This window comes from Pseudochaenichthys georgianus, chromosome 16, assembly GCF_902827115.2.
Source record: "Pseudochaenichthys georgianus chromosome 16, fPseGeo1.2, whole genome shotgun sequence".
NCBI lineage: Eukaryota > Metazoa > Chordata > Actinopteri > Perciformes > Channichthyidae > Pseudochaenichthys > Pseudochaenichthys georgianus.
The window spans coordinates 19085377-19110759 of NC_047518.2; the positions used below are offsets into that span (position 1 = coordinate 19085377).

A 25383-nucleotide genomic window follows, 5' to 3' on the forward strand; every position below is an offset into this window, starting at 1 on the left:
CTGAGAGGCCAGAAAAGTGGAACTACTATATAAATGTCATAAAAGGCAAGTGCTTGTAAAAAGATTCCAGGGTCATTCAGTTTAAAAGACCATTTGAGTTGTGCTTTTAAAAACAAAGCTCAACATATTATTTGAATGACAATACAGACTTGTTAACACCATGTGATAAGCAAACGGGCCCTGCTCAGTTATTTAGCCTTAGCCTTTATTTTGTGATCATATTCAACTAATCTTCATGAATAAAAGGCATGGACAAACTGAATAAATAAGACTTTCTCTCAGCAATTGTTTTTCACCAATACAAAATGTATTCACATACAAATGTGTTTTGTTTGTAAGAATTGGTAAGCAGCACACAGCAGAATCCACTAAAGCCCACACAAGTCTCACTCAAGTGGCTGCACTACCAACTGCTGATAGCATGGACCTGCTGCCATCTGGTTTCCTGTTTTAGAATAGCCGTTCGATCTCAGCACAGGAGCAGGTAGGAGAGCTCTCCAGTATTAATATTAAATGAGGTGAGGACTGCGCCCGAGACAACATTCTCTATGCTGAAATGCCCAAAAATAAGGAACATGAACCGATTAACTGTACAATCAGAAAATGACCAGCCTCCAGACACGTCCCACCACCAATCAAATGCCTCAGACTCTAAATAGCCTCGTTCCGATAATGAATATTCCCACAATTTCCCCCGTTTCCATTCAATTAAAACTCATCATTGATCCGTCTCTATCTTCCAGCTTTAGGACTTTCAAAGTAGTCTGATGGTATGAAAAATGTTCATATTTAGTCTTCAATATAGAATATTAGCTGGAAAATACAAATTGTCAGAAGCATAGACAGGCAGGCAGCTAAGCAGGAAATAGCAAGAAATTAGATAATAAAACTGAAAAAGACCAACATGTACATTTAAAAGTTTGGACACTTAAGTTTCAACAAGAAAATAATCTTATAAATACATTCAAAACCTCTTTCCGTGAAGATTACCAATAAGCCTGTTCAATCCCTGTTAAACATACAGAGAGTATTCCCACGATAGAGGTGAATAAATATAGCAATAATCTGGGTTCACTCTCCCTTCTGAGCTAATATGTAGCACACTGAGCTCAAGAGCCGCCACTGAGCCGACTGAATTAAACAACGGGGCGCTTAAAGACTGAAAATCAACCACAAACTGTGACTCGTTTTTTTGAGTTCCCCACTACCATAATCTAAGCCAAGTGAACTGAAGTGGGGAGATGCTTTTCAAAGGCAAATCAAGTCATTTTGTTTGAAGCATTTGAAGCGCTTCATGCACATTATCTTAGCTAGGTTAAGTGAAGCTAGTTGGAGAATTGGTTGCTTAAGGCTGCATAACAAATCACAACTGTGACACTTTTACTCAGTACTTGGCCAACCTAAATTACAGAACATCAGAAAAAATGTCTTTGTGGATGAAGTGAAATAAATTAGCTTTACTTCGATTAAAACACTTTCACTGCATTAGTAACACATGCCTCTTGGAAGCATGTGTCTTCCATTTAATGACTCCTTATTGACAGAATAATATACTGTATTTCCTGTGTGGGTATGTACATAATGAGTGTTGCAAATATGTAACTTGTCTTTTACCTTAAGCTACCCTTACTTCACACTCCAATAGATTTAATAAGGCAACTCAAATGTTACACTCTGTGTCACCTTAGACTCTAATCTCATACTTTATATTCCTCCTGGCATTAGATCTACACTGGAAAGACAAACTGTGCGCAAGAAGCCAAACCATCAATATACATTATTACAACCTCGATGTCAGCATGCTATTTGTGATGTACAGGAATATAAGTTAACAGGATATGCTTACTAGTACATATACTTGCAGTAATATAGGATGTAGCTCAAGCGAGCAGAATTCTACTGCTAGAGCTAGAACTCATCCCAGAGTTGTGCAAAGCTCATTTCAAACGAATACAAGCATTGAAAATATATTGATGCTATTACATGAAGCAGCCTGATGTGGAAATGTTCTTTATAGTAAATGTGAAATGTGTAACTAAGTACCCTATTTTTAGAATGTACCAGTGTTTTTCCTCACTTATTTGGTACGGAGGACAAGCCCACTAAAATAGCATTTAGAGCCTGGGACAGTGACTCTCTCCAGTGAGAGCAATACAAATGAAATTCTCTGAGATAACAAAGGCTGTTAACATCTTGCCCTTTTCACTGCGTGGAAACCACTGGAGTGTAGCATGAAGTTTATACGATATACGGCTTCTCTAATCTTGAAACAATATAACTATATACACATTTACCAACAGAGTTTTTCGTAAAGAGTGAAATATGGTTTGCTTAGTGAGGGTAAACTACGTGGGACAATTGGGTACACAGTAAAGAAACAGTTTTTGAAAGCATGTGCTTTGAATTGTGATTTTCAGTATCTTTTATTTTGACCAATAGGCTATCATGTGTTAGTGTCTCTCTGTGTGTGTGTGTGTGTGTGTGTGTGTGTGTGTGTGTGTGTGTGTGTGTGTGTGTGTGTGTGTGTGTGTGTGTGTGTGTGTGTGTGTGTGCGCGTGTGCGTGTGCGTGTGCGTGTGTGTGTGTGTGTGTGCGATAGTACCGTGGGCACGTAGCAGAGCCTCTGCAGTGAAGAGAGGGGCCTGCAGCATGTCGGCTGTCTCCACTATCAGCATGTCCTTCAGCCTCCTCATGTCCTGAGGCCGCAGACCCTCGTACAGCTAGAGAGGAAAATGGACAGAGACCAGAGAGGAGGGAAGGAGGGGAATAAAAAGGAAGAAGAGAGGAAAGGATGCAATTAAGGATGGTAAGGATGCAGGTTAGCAGAGAAAAGTAATGACAGAGCAGAGGGCGCAACAGAGGGTGTGATTAAGGAGAACAGGGGTGGAATGAGGGTGGGAGTAGATAGTTGTATTTGTTGAAAAGGGAGGGAGAGAATACAATAAATAAAAGCAAAACAGATATAGACAATTAATGATGCATGACTGAGCCAGGCCTAATGGCAGACTGTGTGTGTGTGTGTGTGTGTGTGTATGTGTATGTGTATGTGCGTGCGTGCGTGCGTGCGTGCGTGCGTGTGTGTGTGTGTGTGTGTGTGTGATCAAAGCATCTGCAAGTGTAGAACGTAACACTGAACTACAGCCAAATAGTGCCGGGGTCCAAGAGGAAATTACAGCCAAACCGTGGTACACTTTAGTCGTCCTATAATTTAGTTAAGCGACAGAGAAATTGTGAACTGAAAATATTTGGGTTTTGGACTGTAAAACAAGACATTAAAAAGTGTGACCCCGAAATACAAGTATGAACGTGTAAGAATTAGCATAACATTTCCAATTTAAAAGACATTAACCTTGGAACACTGAGATAAACATGTTTTGCTCTTTTCTGATAATTAATAGACCATTTTGATTAATCTATGAAATATTAGGTAGATTGATAAATAATGAACATAATCTATGTTGCAGCTCTTTCTATGATTGAATAAAATGTACGGTGCCTCTTGGTGTGTTAATCTGTACCTCTCTTCGGTCAAGGGCTGAGTACTCTGCCTCTATACTCTCGGCCTCGGGGGCCAGAGAGAAGACCATCTGCGACTCCAGGCAGAGGGCCAGCTCCTTGTGGTGCTGCTTCTCTGCACAGTCACATGGAGTCTCGTGCTCTTCGTTCTCTGCGAACAGATCCGCTTCTCTCTGCACCAGGAACTGAGCAAGTAGAAACAAGAGGAATATTTGGCTTTGAAAATGGGGCTAAAAGTTTGAAACACCATAAAGACAAAAAGGAGTACCAGTTATTCTGTGTTGAAGAAAAGGCTACACAATTATGGGAGAAATGCTAATCCCAATTATTCTGATCTATCCTCTGATTTTTGCTCATTACTAACACATTTTCAGTTCCAGGACCCATCTGTGGATTGCACTCTAAATAAGTGCGTTTTTCCCCCAATAGCAAAGGCTGAGTCACTTTGGGAAAATTGAACGACTTGTTCTGTCAAGTTAGTATGAATATGCCATTTGAAATGTTCTAAATATATGTTCAATTCCTTCTGAATTATTTTTGCTTGATTTTAAATATATGGGTTTCTCTCTTTGTATTAAACTAGTACACCATGCCATTTTGAATTCTGCCTTTCTTTTTTCACATGCTGCAAATGGCATTTTGTTTTATAAGCCAAACAAAGTTGTTTTCATTTCATTTAATCGTTTATTTGGCAGGGACAATGCACAGTGGTGAACACTTAAAACATAACAAATGTGTCAAGTGTAACAGTGCCAGATTTAGCTTTGAGCTAAACGAGTTTTCTTTCAGAGGTAGATATTCAGCTAAACACACTGATGGCCTTATTCATGTGACTGTTTTACGAGATGCATCTTGCCCCAGGTATTAATAAAGATGTTCAGTGTTGCATGACATCTTCTCAAACTCACAAAGCAGCCGTTGATCAAACGTTACGCAATGGACCTGAACGAAATGACGCACATCAGCAAATATTCAGAGAACAAAAGGGCAGACAATGAATAATGTGTGTTAAAACATGGTTACTCGGTCCCCTTTTGACTTCTTTCCACTCAATTGGTTTACTGTCTATGTGACTCTTTAGTTTCTATCTATGGAATCATCAACCTATACATTAAATGTCATACTTGAGAATATTTAACATTAGCCCAAACTGACAAATGCCCACAGGACTTTGAGACCTCACCTCCACACAAATCTTCATGCCTGAGGCAGCAGCGTAGTGCAGGCAGGTGTACTTCTTGTTGTCCGTGGCATTGACGTCAGCCCTCTCGTATTCTCCACGGTCCAGCTTTGCTCCGGTCCATGACAAGATGATTTGTAGAGCTTCAGCCCGACGATGTCTGTCTTCGTATGGCCGTGAGATCCGGGGCTGCAGCGCCCCCTCTGAGGTCAGGATCTGGGGCCCCATGCAAAGAAGGTGCAGAGAGGTCTCATTGCGCACGTTGCGCTTGTTAGGATTCCCATCTTTGCCCACAAGAAAAGACCTTTAAAGAAAAAGACAGACAGGAATAAAAGTTGATTAAAAGTGTTGCTTATTGGCCCAGAAATGGCTTTGCCTGCTAATATCTGGGGCAAACCAACTCATAATGGTTCTCATTTTATTATTATTAATAGGCGCTTTGCTTTCACACCAAGTGCTTTTCCCAGGAATAGTTCCCGGAACCTTTATTTCCTGGAACTATTTAGTAAATCGCATTCACACCGGAATAAGTCCCTGAGGGAGCCGCTGACGTCACTTCTTCTGCTTTGGGTTTACTGGCAGGCCGCAAACAACTTCACGGCGTATACTGCCACCCGAAGTCCCCGGCCGGAGGTCCCGGGAGTTGGGGACTGGCTTCAGTAGAAGCTGCTGGGACTCCCAGCAGCTTCTACTGAAGCCTTCCGAGTAAATCACCAGAACGCCGACACCTCCTCATCTCCACCGCTCCCATGTTTTATTTTGTGTTGCCATAAGTTAGTCTCTCTGCGTTGGTGCGCTGGGCTAATGCTAATGCTAATAATGCTAATGCGAGCAAATAAAATGGTGGCTTCACAAGAACTTTTCAGAGTTTTGCGGGGCGTGGTTTGCAATTCGCCCAGCCAATAGAAATTGGAACCTTTTTCTCCCCAGGAAAGTCCCTGCTCTCTAGCAGGGACTAAAAAGGGGTGAAAAGGTTCGCATAAAAAGTTCTAGTTCCAGATCTTTTTGGTGTGAACGCAAAATCCCAGGAACTATCGGAACTAGGGATGCTCTCTAAACATGCCGATCGCGAGAGCCGATCGCATGACGTAAAATACATGACACTTTTCTCTGTGCGTGGCAAAACAAGCTCGCCAAAATGGCTTCACCGGTCTGGCATTATTTGAAGGTGTCCGAAAAAGACAGTAAAATAGCGGAATGCAACGTGTGTGTGAAGCAGAAATCCTGCAGCTCCGCCCGCCGGACCGGTTAGCGGAGCGAAACACACAAGAGTTAGACCTAACAAACACACTTAGCAATTGTATCTACCTCTGGAACAAGCTAAACTAGTTATAAATATATTTATTCTTCGGGTCACTCATTACTGGATCAGTGAGCTGCGTGAGATACTGACAGGCTGTCAGGAGAGGGAGAGAGGGGGAGAGAGAGAGAGAGAGAGAGAGAGGGAGGGAGGGAGAGAGAGCTTCCGCTGATTTCTCCCGTGTTATTATCCAAAGTGAATGTAAACTTGAATAATGTACATCATTTGAATGTAATAATTAAGTTGATTGTTGTTTGTGGAAGCTTCAGTGAATGAGCCCCATTAACTGAGTTTAAACATCACTTTAAACGGAAGATTTAAAGTGATGTTTAAAGTGGACCTATCATGCTATATTTGAAACATATATTGTAGGGCCATACCTATATAAAGTATATACCAAAATACCAAACAGATCCTGCATGTTAGCCATGCCTCATTTCGCTCCATTTGCTCTTTCCAGCCCTGTTTTTTCAGGGGGCTGATTCTGTGAGCTGCAGCTGACCACGCCCCCCTGCAGAAGAGGGGAGTTGGCAGTTACCTTTGCATTAGGGCAGGGATATCATATCTAGATACTTTCCAAGGTTTGACATAATGAATTGTGCTACTTTTAAAGCAAGCAACGATGTTTTCAAATCTGTAATCAAAAAGCTCCTCAAACACGCTATCGAAGCAGTTCCTGCCGTTGGTATGTTAGTTCAAACAGTAACAACAGACTATTTTTCTTAGCGGATGAATGTCAATTTAAATCAATACATACAGCTTTTTTTTAAATCAATAAAATAATTTTCTAAATCCATAAAAGCATTTAATAATAATAATAATAATAATATATAATATTTTTATAGCGCCTTTCAGGAAACCCAAGGTCGCTTTACAAGTCGGGTAGGGGGGGGGAAGTAGTGGAAAAATAAACCTATTAAACTAACTAGTGGGGAAAGCCTTAGTAAAAAGGTGCGTTTTGAGGGCTTTTTTGAAAATGTCCAGGGTTGGGGCGCTGCGGATTTCGGGGGGGAGAGAGTTCCAGAGGGTGGGGGATGCCACACTGAAGGCTCTGTCACCAAAAGTCCGCAACCTGGTGCGGGGGGTGGAGAGGAGATCCTGTCCAGATGATCTTAGCTTCCGGGATGGAGTGTGGTAGCGGAGAAGGTCAGACAGGTATTGGGGGGCGAGGGCATGGAGGGATTTGTAAGTCAGAAGAAGGAGTTTATAGGTGATACGGTGCTTGACTGGGAGCCAGTGGAGGTGGATCAGGGTGGGGGTAATGTGCTGCCAGGGCTTGGTGTGAGTGAGCACCCTGGCAGCCGAGTTCTGCACATACTGGAGCCTGTCCAGGGCTTTACTGGGAACCCCGAACAGGACTCCGTTGCAGTAATCCAACCGGGAGGAGACGAATGCATGAATGAGGGTTTCGGCCACGGAATCAGAGAGTGATGGTCGTAGACGGGAGATGTTCCTGAGGTGATAGAAGGCAGACTTAGTGACGGATTTGATGTGTGACTGAAATGAGAGAGTGGAGTCAAGGATGACACCCAGGTTACGGACTTCGGGAGACGGGGAGATGGAACAGCCGTCAATGTGGAGGAGGAGATCCCCAACCTTCCGGAGCAGTGCTTTGGGGGCCACAACCATGAGCTCAGTCTTCTTACTGTTGAGTTTGAGTAGATTTGCTGTCATCCAGGTTTTTATGGCATGGAGACAGTTGACCAAAGACTGTGGAGGGAGCTGGGCGGATGGTGAGGTGCTGAGATAGAGCTGAGTGTCGTCAGCGTAGCAGTGGAAATTGAGACCGAATTGACGTATGATCTGGCCAAGGGGGAGCATGTAAATGGTGAAAAGTAAGGGACCAAGCACAGAGCCTTGGGGGACACCATGGTTGACTGGGGCCGAGGGGGAGGATGAGCCGCTGATGCTAACAAACTGAGACCTGGTTGATAGATAGGACTGAAACCATGACAGAGCTGTGCCAGTGATGCCAAGGTTGTCAGAGAGGCATTTCAGGAGGACTGTATGAGAAACAGTGTCAAAAGCGGCAGAGAGGTCGAGGAGGATGAGAATACTGATTTGTCCGGAGTCAGCAGCGAGAAGGAGGTCATTAGTGATCTTGAGGATTTCAATTAATATTGGTAGTCATGTCGTTACTTTGTTGAGAATGTGGCCAGCGGGATAATGTGCAGCAACGCGGTCATTATGGGGAAAATAACACCTTCATGACGATCTAGATCTCTCCGCTTCGCGTCGGGCTCCTGATCAGCCTGTCGGTTGATTATATAGAGTCATTATTCATTTGTTTTAAAGCAGGAGGTGCAAATGCTTGCCTCGGGGAGGGAGAAAAAGAGCCACAGCGAAGAATAAACAGAAGGGCAACCATGCAAGGGAAGTCTTCTTTGCTGCTTTTGTGGCAGACTACAGCGCCACTTACAGGCCTGGCATATGTACTACAGCGTCTCCAGCGCTTTCGAGCAGCAATGGCCCGCCGTGGCCCAACCTCTCATTCCCCTGATAGGTGGAGAATTGACCAATAGCCGTAGCACCACCGTCCTGACGTCAGGACAGTGTTCAAATCTGGATCAGTCTGTATCAGATCCGTTGCAGCCCCTTTTTTAGAGATGTGGGTATGGAGGAAAATAGAGAGATTTGTGTTTTCTGACACTTGGCGAGTTCCCTGGAACACCGGGGACACATATTCATGTATAAAAGACGTACAAAAGTGCATTTTGCATGATAGGTCCCCTTTAAATCTTCCATTTAGGCCCCGCCCACTCGATCGGATCGGCGATCGGTATCGGCCGATACTGATTCCGGCCCCAAAATTGGCGATCGGAGCATCCCTAATCGGAACTATTCCTGGGAAAAGTACTCTGGTGTGAAAGCGCCTATTGTCCTTCCATCAAAGTAACCCAATATGTTTTACGATTATAAACCTATATTGCTATATGTTTGGAAGCCTACCTGTGGCCCTGAACGTTTTTGCATAGTAAAGAGGAAAACATTTGCATTAGAGTCTCGGCACTTCTGTGCTTGACGTGGAAACTGGAATAATCAGAATATCCCTTTATCCATCCATCAAGTCGTATAGTTTGGCTCCACTTCAGTGTGCATTTACCTGCTGACAGTATGAAACCCCTTGTCATTTATTTACAGTCAGGTAGGAATGCAAAATTCAGCAAGCATCCCATTAGTGGGGAAACAAAACAAAAATAACTCATGCAAGGTTGTTAGCTTGTTGGATGGGAGGCTTGTTGAGCCCCATCCTATTTCATCCCAGCGTGTTGCATTCCTGAGAGCTGCTAACAGATGGCTATGGGGTGAGACAGATGGGACAGAGACGTATGGAGACAAAACATGAAAAATGTTCTCTTACGATGCAGCAAAACCGTAATAGATCAGATCAGCTGATCAGTAGCAAAGTGCTAAAAAATAAGTGATGTACTCAAAAGGACACTTTATATCTGTAATACTCTGAATTATGTCAAAGAATATAGAGCACAACAAATTAGCCCCTCATCCATCAACCCTTGGATATTCATTTCTCACAGCCAGTCAAAAATATCTAAATGTGTACAATATGTCAGTTTGCCCATGTATTTGTTTGATAATTGTATCTGGACCAAATCCTTACCTGAGTAGGCGTGTCATGGCGTGCCGGGCAGCATAGTGCAGTGGAGTGTTGTGCTGGTAGGACTCTCCGTATGTGGAGTTTGGATCCAGAGCCTCCTTGAACTGCGGGTTGCTCTCATACAGATGGCAGGCCAGCATCTCATCCCCATTGATGAGAGCCTTACGGAACTTTGTCGCAGAGTTTCCCATCTCTTCCTCTACCGTGGGTTCAAGGTGGGACTGACGCAGCAGCCTCTTCAGTCGTCTTCAACCTGTTCACGTCCAATAGGACAGCATACTGAATGTCCTAAAGAACAGAACAAAAACAGTAAGGTCCGAGTCCTAAAAAGGCCTAAAGAACGATGAGTATTAATCACTTCCACTGCCTCAGAATCACAAGAACAAGTTGCATCTCCAAGGTTGCTCATGCTTCTGTGCCACAAGCCCCTGTGTCAGCATCCCCACAGCACTGTAAACCACCTCCTTGTGTTCGCCTTTTATTTATTTTTTTGAATTACTAAACATAGGGCCAACAAAGCTCACACAGAGAGAAGGACAAGACTTCCTCTTGTAATCACCGGGAGCTTCCGCCTCTCCATGCCAATACTGCCCATCCCACTGAGGCCAGGAGCCATTGTGGAGCAAGATATCCTCAGCTGAAGAAGAACACGCAGCGAGTCAGCATTTCGCTTCCACCAGAGCACCATATGGTCATGACTGTTTGGGCAGTGTGAAGCTTTTATGTATTTTTGGTGTGCTACAGTACAAATCAACAGAACACAAGCATCCCCTTCAGCATGATATATTCTACCTAATGATAATAGGAATGCATACTGATTTCTTATCACCATGCAAAGCCTTCTGCACAATGACGCTTTGATGTTACTTAAGTGCACAATAGAAGGATAAAATGCTTCCCGAGAACACCTACAATGTGATACAGAACTCTCTTTAGGTTAGCAACAATCACAAAGGAAACCATTAGCGATTTTTGACATTCCTATTGCAGGACAATTGATTATTTTTCCCGCAGCTTATGTAAACAGAGTAAAGAGTGTGGATAACTTGACTCACAATGCTGGAATCCTTCTTTAAACAATATCAGCCAAAACAACACAAGTCATATGTTAGTGTCTCTGTGTGTGTGTGTGTGTGTGTGTGTGTGTGTGTGTGTGTGTGTGTGTGTGTGTGTGTGTGTGTGTGTGTGTGTGTGTGTGTGTGTGTGTGTGTGTGTGTGTGTGTGTGTGTGTGTGTGTGTGTGTGTGTGTGTGTGTGTGTGTGTGTGTGTGTGTGTGTGTGTGTGTGTGTGTGTGTGTGTGTGTGTGTGTGTGTGTGTGTGTGTGTGTGTGTGTGTGTGTGTGTGTGTGTGTGTGTGTGTCATTTCCCAGGCATAGTGTTACTCACTGTAATTTGAGGATCGATTACATCACACTAACAACATAATAATATATAAAGGCTTGGAAAAAATGACATATCATGCATTCAATGTGTGGGGCTAATTACTTTTTGTAGGTGGATTTGCAGATAATTTGTTTATACATTAAAAATATTATACATTTTCCATTAAGTTTCTCAAAGTCAAGGTGTTTTATTTAAATGTCCTGTGACTCAATTCAAAACCCACATTTTCTGTTTTTTAAAACTTATTTAGAGGTGTGGTTTAATTTTGACATCACTTTCGGGGGATGTTATCTGTGATGCCATGTGACTTACATCATTTGGTTTGGACAAAACAAATATATAAACTAGGGTTAATATGTGTTAATTAGGGGTGTAATGGTACACGTACCCGTACCGAAATTATTCGGTACGGGCCCTTCGGTTCGGTACACGTGTGTTGTACCGAAGTGTACCGAACGAATATAACATTAAACGTAAAAAATTGAGAACGTGAACAACTTCTTGGAAGTAATCTCAGGTGCTGCGTCGCAGCATTCAGAGTAATTTGCTCCCATTGTGTTCAACGCGTCATAGAGCGAGCAAGTCATTTCATTGGACGAGCTGGTCAGAGGGATGCGTTCAAATGTAGTCAGTAATTTGAGGAACTGTCGAAATGGCGAACGCAGATAAAGTTGAGCTCGAAAATCCTCCAGCATCATTGAAGTCTCCGGTTTGGGAACATTTTGGTTTCGCAGTTACGTACAAGGATGACGGACAAAGACAGGTGGACCGAACCAAAGCTGTTTGTCGGCATTGTTCAACTAACATTGGTTACGCGGCTGGCAATACATCAAACTTGCACACTCATTTGAAAAGGCATCACCCGAACGTGAATATCACCGGTACCAAAAGACTGAAGTGCAAACCCAACTCCCGCTAGCATTTAAGCCTCCACCAAAAACTTCAGACCGAGCCAAAGCTATTACAAATGGCAAATATCCTTATGTTGCCATGTTAGCAAAGCGCTACCTGGCTGTATCTGCTACTACCTCTGTCCCTAGCGAGAGGGTGTTCTCCACGGCAGGAGACATTGTTAGTGCCAGCTGATCTGCCCTTTCGGCAAGCAATGTGGACAAGTTCATCTTTCTTTAAAAAAACATGAAATGACAAGCAAGTCCTAATGTCAAACTGGCTGCTTAGGTACTAGTACAGTATAGTACAAATACAGATTATTTCAGTTCATCGAAAAGCTGCACCTTAATGTTTATTTTATTATATTTTATATTTATTTGAGTGAATATTCATAGTTTAATAATAATTAAAAACCCAAAACTAATATTTTATGTTTTGTGAGTACTAGTACAGTAAAGTTCAAATACAGATTATTTCAGTTCATCGAAATGCTGCACCTTAATGTTTATTTTATTATATTTTGTATTTATTTGAGTGAATACATTATTCACAGTTTAATAATAATTAAAAAAAATATGTTATGTTTTGTGATAATTTTTTCTGCTGTACCGAAAACGTACCGAACCGAACCGTGACCTAAAAACCGAGGTACGTACCGAACCGAAATGTTTGTGAACCGTTACACCCCTAGTGTTAATACATTGCCATTTTAGTATATGACATCATCTTCAGCCATCCTTGTAATAGGAACTGTTCATTCGTATAACTTAAACACCTAACTTACAAACACCACTAACACAAGTATAAGTCACTAAAAACAAAAGTTATAACAAGGTTACTTGCCTTGCATCAATACATATGTGCCATGTGATGCCATGACATCATAAACACTCACTAACAGAACATGTCCCACCTAGGGGAACACTTGTAAACACTTGATCTTTGAACACAGTTATAACCTCATAGATGGCAACACAGTTAAGGTAACTCTACAAATAACTAATTACATATCTGACAATTGAGACAACCCATGCTCCATGACAGCGCCCACAAGCACCTAACAATAGCTATACAACATAATCAGCTAAGGACATTAACATGACATTAATGTAACAGTGTGTCTGCGTAGTAACACTTGTCACTAAATTCCTCCATGCAGGCCTTTCCCCATGTTGTGTAGTGTTTACCATTTTCGCTAGCTCTAACCGACAGCAGCGTGCTGTGTTAATGAACAGTCCGTGATAACGCGTTGTTACATTTCTGGTTAATGACAACAACAACAACAACAACAACAACAACAACCAGTCAACTGACCTTAGATAACGTGAGCTGCAAACCATTCCGTTTGTTGAAAGGGCTTGTTTCAACCACAATATTCCTCGCTAGCTGGATGTTAATCATAAACATAAAAACATCATGACGTTGGCTAACGTCAGTGCATACGATAGCGGACCTGCTAGCAAGCTAACTGCACTGCTAGCCAACTTAGCTAGCACAGTTGATAAACTCACAGTAAACAATGAGTAACAAGTATTCAGACTTACACAGGCGGTACATCTCGCCGTGGTAGACCTTAACTTGTGGATTAGCTGTCACTCGCTAGCACAATGAACAGAGGCTTTTCTTGTTAGTGAGGTAATCCATAAAAAATGTGTGCACGAAGCAATGATGTTGTTCCTGTCAACTCTTCATTGACTCTGCTGGCTTCTACGGGTTTGTCAGCACAAGCCCCAACAGGCGGGGATGGAAATGGCTCGTTTTCCGAACAAATTAAACTATGAACGATAAGCACACTGAGGCTATTAATTGAGTTTTACACCCTCAACTTACACTGTCGAAGTACTTTGGAATGACTATGAGAAGCAGTATTCCAAAAAGTGCATGCTTTTTGTGTTAGTCCGTTCTTTCGGAAGCCCATTGTGTCCTTTTCATGTTTATCACAAAGGCTCAGAATCAGAAGCCAGTTGCTTTCAGATGATTCAAATATAGCCTGCGGGTTGCAATATACAGAAAATACATGATATTAAAAAGAAAAGAAAAAAAGTGGAAAAAATTAAAATCCTCCATTGTTCAACTGTCGAGTATAGTTTTAGAATAGATTGAGAAATAACCGAATTGTAATGTTGAATTCACTAAGGGACCTGTCAAATCAACAGGCTGTATTGATTGATTTTTGTAGCTGTGACTACAATACAATGCCACTAGAGTGCGACAGAGTCCACGGAAACAAATCATGCTTTTCAAATGGGCATGAAGTTGTGCTTTGTATCACTTCAACCTGGTGGTTGAACCTTGATTTGGGCCATGCATTTGTTAAAGCATTTATCAAAAAATAAATACAAGCCTCATTGGTTAAATTAATTTAATTGGATTTACACACAATCACACTCCTTTGCATGTGCCGCTTCTTTATGTGCAATAAACCAATTTAAATGTAGATGTTGTTTATTCATGTTTTAAACAAATGTGTATAATACCCCATAATACATAAAGGATATTGTATTCAAACAGACACAATGAACCATTCAGATACTCAGTAGAACACATATGCCTTTTATTATCAAATATCCGAACATTGTAATGAAGGTACACCATATTATCTTCACCTTTTATGAGTGCACGAATGTCATATTCACAGGCCTCCAATAAATAATTTGTAAACACATATCATCAGTGTAAAGGCAGATACTGTAATGAATGCACACTGAGAAACCTAAAAAATGCTTTGGCACTTTCAAAACTTAAAATACAGAGTTACATAAATGAGGTGGCGATAAAATATATTGTTCAGGTAAACAGAAGGACAGAATAGATGGAACACGCTAACACGGGATGCTTATTGTGCCTCCCATGCCCTTTAACCTTTTACTGTATGTCATATGAACTTTTTCTGTCTTACCACAAAAGGAAAAAAATATATATATTATCACAACATGTATCACTACCGAGACAAATTCTCACTGTCCACATATGAAAAGCAAAATATTATCTATTCTCATTTAAGGTGGCAGATGAAGAACAGCCACAATGAGAGACAAAACATTTCAGAGAGAAACCATTCAAGGGTTTGTGTAAAAGGAATAGTAAGCTGCCATGCATTTGGATGAGGGGGCATCTTTGATATAGGAGCTACTGTTGATGGCAGCAGAGGCCAAGTCCTCACACTTGATGTCAGAGATTGAGTCCTCTGTGATGGGGCCATTGAGAGACAAGCGCCTTCGTTTGCATGCCGTTGAGTATGAATCTGCCTTGTCTAAGGACAGAGCTGATGGCTGAGTCTCTGTCCAGGAGCCGTTCACCTCCTCTTCTATCTGTGCTTTCACTTTGTCTAAGTCTTCTGGAAAACCAGTGGTGGTGCTGGGCCTAGGGGACCAAGGCAGGCTTGGAGAAACCTTCCTCTGGTATGCTGCTCGGGACCCCCAGCCTGCAGACATGGTGGTGAAGGGAGAGTCTGGGTAGTAGCTGAGTGCGTGGGATGTTTGCATGGATAGGGATTTGATACCATAGGGAAGCAGGGAGCTTGAGTATTCCCCATCATAGGGTGTCAGATCTAGCTTGTTGGTGCTAGTGCTGTTTCCCCCTTGCTGCATGGAGGTGACAAACCACCTCTGCGAAGTGGCGTCCTCTGCCTGAGGTGAGAGGAGGCTGTTTGTCTGCGGCACCGCTCTCTCGCTGTTGTAGTAGCGATTCTGAGGGAGGTTATTGACAAATTGGTCCTGGAAGAGGGGCTGCATGGCGTACCGGGCCCCAGGGACAATCTGGTGTGCACGGGGAGAGCTGGTAGGAGATGGTGTGAGGCGGTCGTTCTCTGGGGCTGCGTACATCCTAGAAAATATATGTACGTATGAACTTGAGGTCAAGGAAGGGCAGTGTCTGGGTAAAAAAAACATCTTTCAAAATGAGTTGGCAAACTCCCATGAAACAACAAAAATTAAGTTGGCAAATTTAAGAAACCATTTACAACAGAGTTTGATGCAATAAAAAACTGAAAGCCCTATGTTGCAAAAATTGTATTTTTATATTCAGTTTGTAACTGTTCAACAATGTGTGGCAATTAAGTGAAAATACTCACGAATCGTAATTGTCTCTGAATCCTTTGGCAAAGGGGTTGTGGTCAATTTTCAGCTGTGTGATCTATAACAAAGCAAAATGGAAGGATACAATTAATATGTATATGTGAAGATCAGCAGAGAAAAATGTAAAGAAGCATCATGCAGTTACATTTCTACACAGAAACATAATGTTAACATTAGAAAATGTCATCCAATGTTGAATTTTAATGGGAATTTACAAATACACTGATAGAGCAGAACAAATAAATTGTTGTAAAACAGGGATTTTAGTCGAAGCAATAATAACTTTCTATAGAAATACACAGAAGTGTGTTTGTTTTAATGCTTACATCAGTGTTCTGGTAGGCAGTCACAGCTATAAACTGGTTCTCTGGGAAGGTGAAGCTCTGAGTCTTCCCCTCACTGCTGATGTCCTCCACCCCGTCCTCCGTCACCTCCACGATGTGCAGCCTGGGCTGGTACTTATGCAGCGATTGCAGGACAACCATCTGCATGTAAACACCATCCAATCCATTACAATAACCAATATATAATCTACAAATGGTTTGGCCAAAATACGCAAATTAATTTTCTTCCAAACACAAATAATGACGTTTTTAAAAAAAAGTTGTTCATAGTTTTAAAATACACACGAGTGTGCTATGGTTTTTTTCTCCAAATTAAATTGTTTGCATGCACCGCATTATTAATATATATTTGTTTTTACTTTAAGATGTATTACAATAGCCTACATTTCACAACTAATTATTTTAATATTCGGGAGGGAATTTTATTTCTGTATTTTTTTTTATTTGCCATACTTGTGAAGTATTGATATTTGTTCCTTTGTTGTTCGTGAGTTTCAGTTTGCTGAAGGAGATCTCTTGTCTCATCCAGTGTGCCCCGGTGTTTGGAGACTCTGGGTGGATGTACACTTTGTTTCCTGAAATAAATAAATAAAGAGAAAGAGAACCATAAGTTACTGAATTATTGTTTTTTTTAATACGTGATTTTGCACACCTTATTTCAAAACTACTCGTAAAAAAAGGTTGAATAAAATTCTTTTTTTCAAATAAGAAATATTTTATTTCCCCGTTTCACTTATTTCCATTTTTTTTAGTTTTTATTATTGAAACAAGATAGTTAGCCCTTAATGTATAACCCAACACGAACATCAATTCAACATCGAACTAAAGGAAATGTTGAAAAACAGTTTCAGTACCTTGGCTGCTGTTGTCTGCCTTCCCACAGGTCACCCACTTGCCACCCTGAAATCTCCAGTGGTTAGGGTCCGCCAGCACCACCTCCACAAACACGTTGTAGTGCGCCGTCAGGTTGAGACCAGCTATGTTAAAACTGAGAAACGGAAACATCCGTCTGCAGACACACAGCAAAATACGACAAATTACAGAAAGTTTTAGCATAACAAAATAATCTCCTTGTTTCCGAGCAAATAAAGATATAATTCATGAATAGACACGTCACTAAATCTCTATGAAAATCACTAAAGATACACCCTCCTGACTCCTGATCTCACCTGCCCTGCTTGGTGATTATCATCTCGGTCTGGTGCCGGTGGAACTTGAGCCACATCGGCCGGTTGCAGAGGTAAACCTGGGCCCTCATCCCCGGGCCTATGGTGGGTAGATTCAGGTTGCTCAGAGCCGAGCCAGAGCTGGTGTAGGGCGGGTAGAGGCAGCCGGGGCTCTGCCCGAGCTGGTAAGCCGGGCTGAAGTGACTGCGGCCGGAGGAGGGGGGAAACCCCACGGGAGGCAGCACGGAGCCCAGGTGGAGAGATGAGGGGTACCTGGTGGCGCTGGACGGGGTGTACACCGTCCCACAGGGGGTGTAAGGGATAAAAGAGCAGGGACTCGGTGTTTCTGGACTTTGTTTAGAAACAGTAGAATGGAGGTAGTATGAACGGTCTGCACCCATCCCGTGCTCTGTGTATCTGCTGCCAGCCGCCGGGTCCTCCGCCTCTACAGCCGGAGACTTGCGCCTGTCCCCCGCTGCCTCCTTAGAGGAGAAGCTGGTGCTCTCCCCTTCACCGCCGAGCATGACTGATTTGTTGCCTTGTATTGGAAATTAGTTGCTAACTTCGATCCCAGATAAGATGGTTCTTTTTTCCAGGAGTCTCATGCGAGCATCCACACCAGTCTGAAGACAGAAACATATGCATGCAGTTGATAGCAGCCCATGAAGTTAGTGGGGTCGGTTACCTGGTTTACCATAACTTGAAAGGCCTTAAACTGGTGCCATAATAAGCCGACGAACAAATAGTAATCCGTCTTCTAAGGAAAGCCATTATCACTTCTTCCTGCAGTGATTTAGGGTGTGGTCCTGAAGTCTATCAAAACTTGAACTGATCATTTTATTGTCTATAACAAATCACTGACTTTAAAGTAGCCTACGTCATATTTACCATAGACCTCCGTTTCTATTTCTCCTTTAGTTATTTGTCTTTTTTTTTTTTTTTTAATCAGATGAAAATTGTTGATATAATTCAAGGTAATAACATAAACTGCCGTGGCCACTAAAGTCAATCGTTCAAATACAACCATAACAAATAGCCTATATGTAGCCTAAGCTAACTAACTAACTAATGGACCAAATAAAAAATAAATTATGATTTCAGGTGGTTAACCTCCTCGAGATTTCTCGTTAATCTTACGACAAATGATAGGCCTACAATTTTGGTGGAGTAACTTTGTAATATAAATCTGAAGTGAAAGCTCGCGTACGATTCTTGAAATTAGTGCAACATTTTAAATGTTCAATTTGAACCGCAAACATTGTAGTAACTCAAATTGTTCTTATAGGCTAATGGCTTTTCATATTTTACAAGATAATCACACATAATTACGAAACGCTATCAGATCTGTATTTATTATTTTATCAACACACAAATAAATGTAAACATGTAGCGACTTCCTAGATAATAGACAGGATGCTGTTAATCCTAAATTATTATTCAGAGATAATGAATTTGCATTCATTCAATTCTGAAACGACTCTGTGTCCCAACGGGATACCCAACGTGAAATAGAGAAATAGCCAATTATGTTTCCGTTTGAAGAAACCTGTGATGTTGGTTAGATCAGACAGTTCGGCGTGAGAAAACGAGAAAAAAACAACTGTAAAATATCCTATCCAAATAAAAGAAAATAGGCCTACGTTAAAAGAAAAATGTGTATATAATAAAATGTGTCTCAATTGCCTGTAAATCATTTCAAATAATTTAAGGTGTATTTTGGAGCAATTACAGTTTCCATGTAGCCTATATTCTATTTCAATTTTTAAATTATCAAATGTTTAATCGAAGTGTCAAAGGTACTCATTTTTATCTAAAAATACAAATATATAAACTTACCAAGGGAAAATGCCTCCTGTTTTCGTTCAAGCGAATAATTTCAGCGATAAAAAACTTAGGCAACATCAATGCGCGAAGTAGCCTTCTCATCTGAGTCCATAGCAGCACAGGACAGCATGTTGGAGTAAAAGTAAAGCCTGAGTCATGGGGAGGAGGAGGAGGAGGAGGAGGAGGATGCTCTGATAGGAGAGGCGCTCTCTCTGTGTGGCCATAACGCACAGATAGCAGCCTATTATCAGATCCTCCTCTGATCTCCAGGGGAGGGGCATCACATCACTGCCAGGGTGTATACGAGTGAGGCTCTTCCCCAATTCATTCGTCTCGTCCTCCTCACATACACCAACAAAAACTCTCCCTTCAGGGCTTAGATAGTTCCTTTAGGGGCCTGTAGTGCAACGTGTATGATGAAATATACAAATATAAAGTCTTAAATTGAAATAAATCCAGTGTTATGTTCATATATCTGGAAGGTGGTGCTGATCCGGCCACAACGTTATATATATCTTATATATAAACTAGTGTTGCTGAACTTGTTACTTTGCATCTCTGGGATTTTTCCATAACGGTCTGAAAAGAGTGAAAACTTAGTGTAAAGAATACACACAAATACATGTTATTTTAAATGTCACATACAAACCTGTGGCTCTCTTGGTTTTTTCTTTGGTTCATCCCCAACAAAAAGGTACACTGCTGATGATGAATGTTGCCGAACTGTTTCCCCAATACATACCTCTGTCACAAAAGCACAAAGAATTCACAGATCATTTGGGAGCTATAGGGACTCATATCTCTATTTCAAAGGGAAGCAAATTCAGACTCCAAATGATGCTGTATTACTGTGTGAATGGGGCACTTAAAGCCCAGCTCTCCTCAACCCCAGACGATGCTCAGCTGCTGCTGCGCTCTTAGGGAAGTTTACATGACAATGAGAGGATTATTGAAGCAGGTCACCACCTCTGAAATAAACACATTGAACGTCAAACAAGACAAATCAACTATTTGGGTAAACTGTTTGAACAGCAAACAATCTAAAGCTAATACATCTCTGCTGATTGCACTGATAAACTCATTGAGTTGTTTATTTCAGGAAGTCATGAATATATAGTGAGAATTCACAGAACTAACTGTGCACAAGAAGTTTTAGTCCTAAATTAAGTTTAAAATTATAACTTTTCCCCCTGGTTCCCCTACACCTACTGCTTGAGATGATCTTACTCTTATTCTTAGATCATTTACTATTTGTATCTTACATGTGCATTTTACCAATTGTTCACTCTATCTTAATTTGATTGAAACCCAAGCATGTTACCTCTCTTTATTACTTTAGCTTTGTCTTTCTTTATCTGCAAATGACCCATCTGACACAAAAACACATATGGTCAAATGTATGGATGGTAAAAACAGTTAGTCAGCAGCAGGGACGTGCACAGGTACGGGCTAATGTTGCCCGGGCAACGGCCCTTTTGCCATTTTTGCCTGACCTGCCCCTCTGGAGAGAGCCAGAGTTTTTTTGTTTTATATTGTGGCCGAATCAACATGATAAGCCCACAATTAGTATTGTAGCGTATGAAACACACCTTGTCCGCGCTGTCATCTGCCCCCAGTCACGTGACTTTGTTTACAATCTGACAGCTGGAAGCAAAGGAAAGCCCTCCGAGTCCAAACTCATATGGCTGGTGATCACACCAAATGCCTGCCCTGGCTCCTGCCCGTTAGAGTATAGGGGACAAACCAGGGGACTTTACTTCCTCTTGACACCGTCGGATACAAAAAAACCACCTAAATATTCTTGTTATTGTGCTTCTGTCTTGTCTTTTACTCTGCTCCGTAAACTCCCTCACCCTCGCTCTCTTTTCTTGATCGCCCTCTCACGGAGAACACTTCACTGTCCCGCTTTATTGTAGGATTTCTGCCATGCACTTTAGCTTGACCATCTCTGTTATTAAGTTATGGAATTCTAAATAAATAAGTAATTAGATACCTTACCGTTACTACTGTATGCTCATAAAGAATGATAATGCGTATTGAACTGGTTTAATTAATTAGTGAGTTTATTTAAGGTAATTATAGAAGCTCTATGTTATCAGTAGCCTATGTCTGCACAGCAGTAACAACGGTAAAACTACATTTCTTTAATAGTTACCATTATTAGATATTTTAATGAGATATGGACCACAAATAACGAATTTAGCAGTTGGACATAAAAGTCACATGAGTGTCACTTGCAATGACAGTGTTGTATTTTTATTTTATGAGTTTATGTTAGAATTTTCAAAAAGCCCTTTTTCCAGTTTAGAGCAATAGCCCCTCCAAATGTCTGTGCACGTCCCTGGTCAGCAGTGTGAACGTGTTAAGTGCTGATAAGTTTCTGTTTGTCCCTGCAGTGCAGGGTTTCCCACACTCTCACACATTTTCTGCATTCACTCGCCTTCAGAAATATCTTAAAGGTCCCCCCTCCACTCAAAATGCGTCTATACTGCACTTGGATGGTGTGCGGTGTGCAGTTTCACGCTGTTTGAACATTCATCTAATGATAGGGGGAAATGTATTATGTGCCCACCTTAAATCTGAAGATGGAGAACTGGTTAATACATGCCTGATTGTGACATCAAAAGAGTGGAGCCAGTCCAATATGCCACTTTACAGCGGCATGAAAGCTCCAGTACACATACACTGTGAATGGATTTTTAGTGTGAATACATTGTATATGTTGAAATAACCAATATATGTTCATATACTTTGGATTTGTCATGATTAACACAGAGTATGCAATTTTTTTAATAATTTGGTCATACTTCTTTGTGTAAAAAAACAGAGCTTTTATTCAAACTAAAGCATTTAATCTGTCTTAAAACTTGTCCAAGGATCTTAAAAATCAATTTCCAGCATGTTATTGATTTTATTCTGGTCATAAGGGCAGAATAAATACTATAGCTCTCTGTGATGTAAAACAATATCAAGTTCTAGATTAAAAATCCATAACTTTTCACCACAGATGTAACAAAAATCCTTTATGCGAATATACTATTTGGTTATCATGAGTGTATTGGTCAGCCTGTCTGCATGATGGCCTCACTTGTGTCTGTGTCACGCTCGATGAGCAGCTTTCCCTAGCTGTGCCTGCTTTTTGACACGTCTAAAGGGCTGTTTCTGACATCTTGCCATCTTGCTGCCCCCCCCCCCCCCTCCCACAGTGCTCATGCCAGGCAGGAGGAAAAAGCTGGTGACCTGGCCATAGCCGCCCTGCTGGCAGCAGAAGGTCTGTTGGTCTGAAGCCATGCCAGGAACTCTGCCCGCCGCAGCTTGTGATGTCACGACAGACACGCTCTCCACACCAGAGATCTGATTGGCAGTGAGGGTTTGTCTTTTTCACTTCCTGGGAAATGCCCTCTCAACAACTTACAGACATACAAACCTAATTAATTATCACTTTAATTGAATATGATCTCAGCGTTCTGCCCTCCTAGTGGCCTTCACAGAGCACACAGGAACCCAGAACTATGTTCTCCCCTCTTGTGATGTGATTTGCATACAAAGATAATTATTCTACCTTGCAGCCCATGAACATTTGTAATTCGATTTTAACAGCTCATCTTTTACTTCCTTGTGTTAATTAGTTACCATTGCATAAAATAACAACTTTCTTTGGTCAAAGTATTTATTTCCTTATCAAAAGTTCTTCAAGCTCAGATACAAAAAAAGTAAGAAATTCATTTATAAAAGGTAGATAATGCACAGGCTTTTCTGAGTTTAATTACTTACTTTCTAACATACGGTTTATCCTTTTATATAGAAAACAAAATCTCTTATGGCTATTACTGAATTTCCCTATGGGGATTAATAAAGGTTTATCTTATCTTGTATTGCTCATATAACCCTCTCTTGATAAATAACTTTTAAACAGATACCATTTTGATTCTTTTTTCACAATAGTCACACATTTTTTTACAGCTTTAAATGGCAGAAGGTAAAGGCCTCTATAGCGACCCATTTCTTTACCCCCACCCTCCCAATCCTTACATTACTGCAGGTCTCCCTTGTAAAAGAGATCCATGATCTCAAGGGACCTATCTGTCTAAATAAAGGTTTGAAATTAAATGAAATGTATGGTTTGGTCCTACATCCTGTTAAGAGTAGCAGCAGGAGCGGACCATCACATTTGGTGCTCAGCGTGGGGGCGGGTGGTGAGCTGTCATGTTCCAGCTATCCCATGGAGATACACTTCTGCCTCTCTGCGAAGATTTGGTGTTTTCTCATTTGCATTTGCTAATGAGATCCTGTTTGCATGACTTTATACTGGAAGGCTATCTCTCCGATTATCTCTTGACAAATACAGGAGGCGGGTGAAGTCCTATTTATTTAACCTTTATCAACCAATTAGTCCCATTAAGATTAAGGAGCTCTTTTTAAGGAAAGGCCAAGTGATGTTAATTGACAAGTAAACATGTAGATATTCTATAGTTTCAAATGTGATGCAACATAGGGACTTGGTTTGCACTCTGGAGTATCACCTATGTCACTTGTAGAGCGACAGTTGTAACAACTTCACAGTGATATTGGAAAAGCTCTTGCGCTAGCATTCAACAAATGCATAACAGGGTTATCGACCATTAGTTCCCAACTTTGTCTTTGACATTTATTTAAAGCAAAAGAACAACACTGCCTATTTCCTGTTTTTTTTTAACTGTCTTTGCTACACGAGAGCATACAATTTCCCTGATGATCAAGTGGCTGAGCCCACCCTGCCAATTCACCCCACTCACAACTTCACACAAGAGATTCATCCTTCTAGCTTCCCTCAGCCAAGACCCATGACTCCCCAAATCACTTTCTGAGGGGAAGTTACAGAAGTACCAATTAGGGCCTGTTTAGAGCACTTCCTCATTATCACCCAATCTGTACTGTTAAGAGTCCCTGCCCACCAATCTGCCAGTGTCACAGCTCCCCTTAAATCAGTCACAATTTGATGTCAGGTCACAGTCAAGAGCCTTGATTAAAACCAAGTTGATCCTCAGAGACATGAAAATACCATCAAAAAGCTTTTAACCAGTGCTGAGGTTGGGTTAGAAAAGAAGATGGAACATCAGTTGCACCCTCTGCTTCATTTGCATGGTGCTGCGAAGTGTATAAACCTTGAGCAAAGTGTCAAATATACTCCCTGCTGAAGTGCTTCAAAGCAAGGTCATCTTTGTGGTGAGTATGTGATGGACATACTCACCACAAGGATGACCTCTGATCTCAATTTAAAGAAAATCCCTAGAGGCTTTTAATAGAGCATGACATTATGTTATTTAGACACTACCGATTGGCCAACTACCTTTATAAAGATACATAGGTGAGATTTCGTGAGAATAAATAGTTTGGGTCATAATTACTGCATTTCACCAATTCTCTCATCACACTTGGTTCTGCTTCTCCGCTCACTGAGCCTGTATAAAACCCAGAAAATGCCTTTTACCGTGTCGGTTTCCTCATTTCAAAGTCTTCTTTTTTTAACCGTTTACAGTGAAATAAGGTTTATGGTGTGATGGCCACAGCCACGCAGGGTAAATAAATTACATTGCAACCTCACTTCCACTAGTTTAACTCATTTCAGTTTCAGTAAACCACAACAATTAACACTACACATTTTGATTTAAATGGTAAACGTTATATTTGCTTGTAACTTGACAGTATTTCGTTTATTTTCACACATTTAAGCCCAACCAACACAAGTATTTGTTTGTATTAATAACTGTATTTGTCTTTGAATTACCTTAGACGTTTGGGGTGGTTACTTCCTGGTTCAGCAAAAGGTGTGGCTGAGGCTGAAGACCTGAGGACTCATAAAAACTGCAAGCAGCCAATTGGGCCCAATTGGGCCAAACCACATGCTTCCTTGTCAAAGGGGGAATTGTGGTGTTGTGTCCTTTTGTATTGTATTAATCTTATTTACCCCTTGTTCTCTATTTGGTTTGGCCAAGCCATTATGTTCCTTGTTTCTCAGTTTGTTCAGGTAACACCTGCTACTGTTTTACTTATTAGAGTTATTTTCTGTTGACCTCTTTTATAGGCTTATTAAAGATTCTTGGTTTATA

The 25383-nt window shown here is 41.3% G+C and overlaps 2 protein-coding genes across 4 annotated transcripts in view; both read right to left on the minus strand.

Annotated features, from left to right (window-relative positions):
- The window catches only part of LOC117460530 (ankyrin repeat and IBR domain-containing protein 1-like), a 51826-nt gene extending 38205 nt beyond the window's left edge, over window positions 1-13621 (minus strand). The window contains exons 1-5 of the mRNA XM_034102000.2: window positions 13429-13621; window positions 9615-9899; window positions 4699-4999; window positions 3518-3700; window positions 2602-2719 (exon numbers count right to left, since the gene is read on the minus strand). Of these exons, the coding sequence (XP_033957891.2) occupies window positions 2602-2719; window positions 3518-3700; window positions 4699-4999; window positions 9615-9802 (790 nt within the window). The 5' untranslated portion in view covers window positions 9803-9899; window positions 13429-13621. The remainder of the gene's footprint in view (window positions 1-2601; window positions 2720-3517; window positions 3701-4698; window positions 5000-9614; window positions 9900-13428) is intronic.
- Window positions 13622-14416: 795 nt separating this feature from the next.
- Window positions 14417-25154, minus strand: LOC117461461 (eomesodermin-like). Of its 3 annotated transcripts, none has more exons than XM_034103331.1 (9): window positions 25062-25154; window positions 19944-20038; window positions 19307-19396; window positions 17474-18093; window positions 17159-17313; window positions 16758-16879; window positions 16287-16445; window positions 15957-16018; window positions 14417-15757 (listed from the first exon to the last, which is right to left on the minus strand). In XM_034103331.1, the coding sequence occupies exons 4-9, from the start codon at window positions 17992-17994 to the stop codon at window positions 14944-14946; spliced, it is 1833 nt and encodes a 610-aa protein (XP_033959222.1). In that variant the 5' UTR covers window positions 17995-18093; window positions 19307-19396; window positions 19944-20038; window positions 25062-25154; the 3' UTR covers window positions 14417-14943. The 3 variants fall into 3 exon arrangements, with proteins under 3 accessions (XP_033959222.1, XP_033959224.1, XP_033959223.1); XM_034103333.2 differs by having other exon boundaries at window positions 14417-15709; window positions 25062-25153; XM_034103332.1 differs by lacking the exon at window positions 19307-19396.
- Window positions 25155-25383: the final 229 nt, after the last annotated feature.

Bases quoted from the DNA above. Each gene is read 5' to 3' on its own strand.
- LOC117461461 (XM_034103332.1), bottom strand. From the start codon at position 17,994: ATGCTCGGCGGTGAAGGGGAGAGCACCAGCTTCTCCTCTAAGGAGGCA. The intron at 16,446-16,757 runs GTATGGCAAATA...GTTTACATGCAG, and splicing joins CAAATATCAATACTTCACAA to ATGGTTGTCCTGCAATCGCT. The intron at 16,019-16,286 runs GTAAGCATTAAA...GCTTTGTTATAG, and splicing joins CTGCCTACCAGAACACTGAT to ATCACACAGCTGAAAATTGA.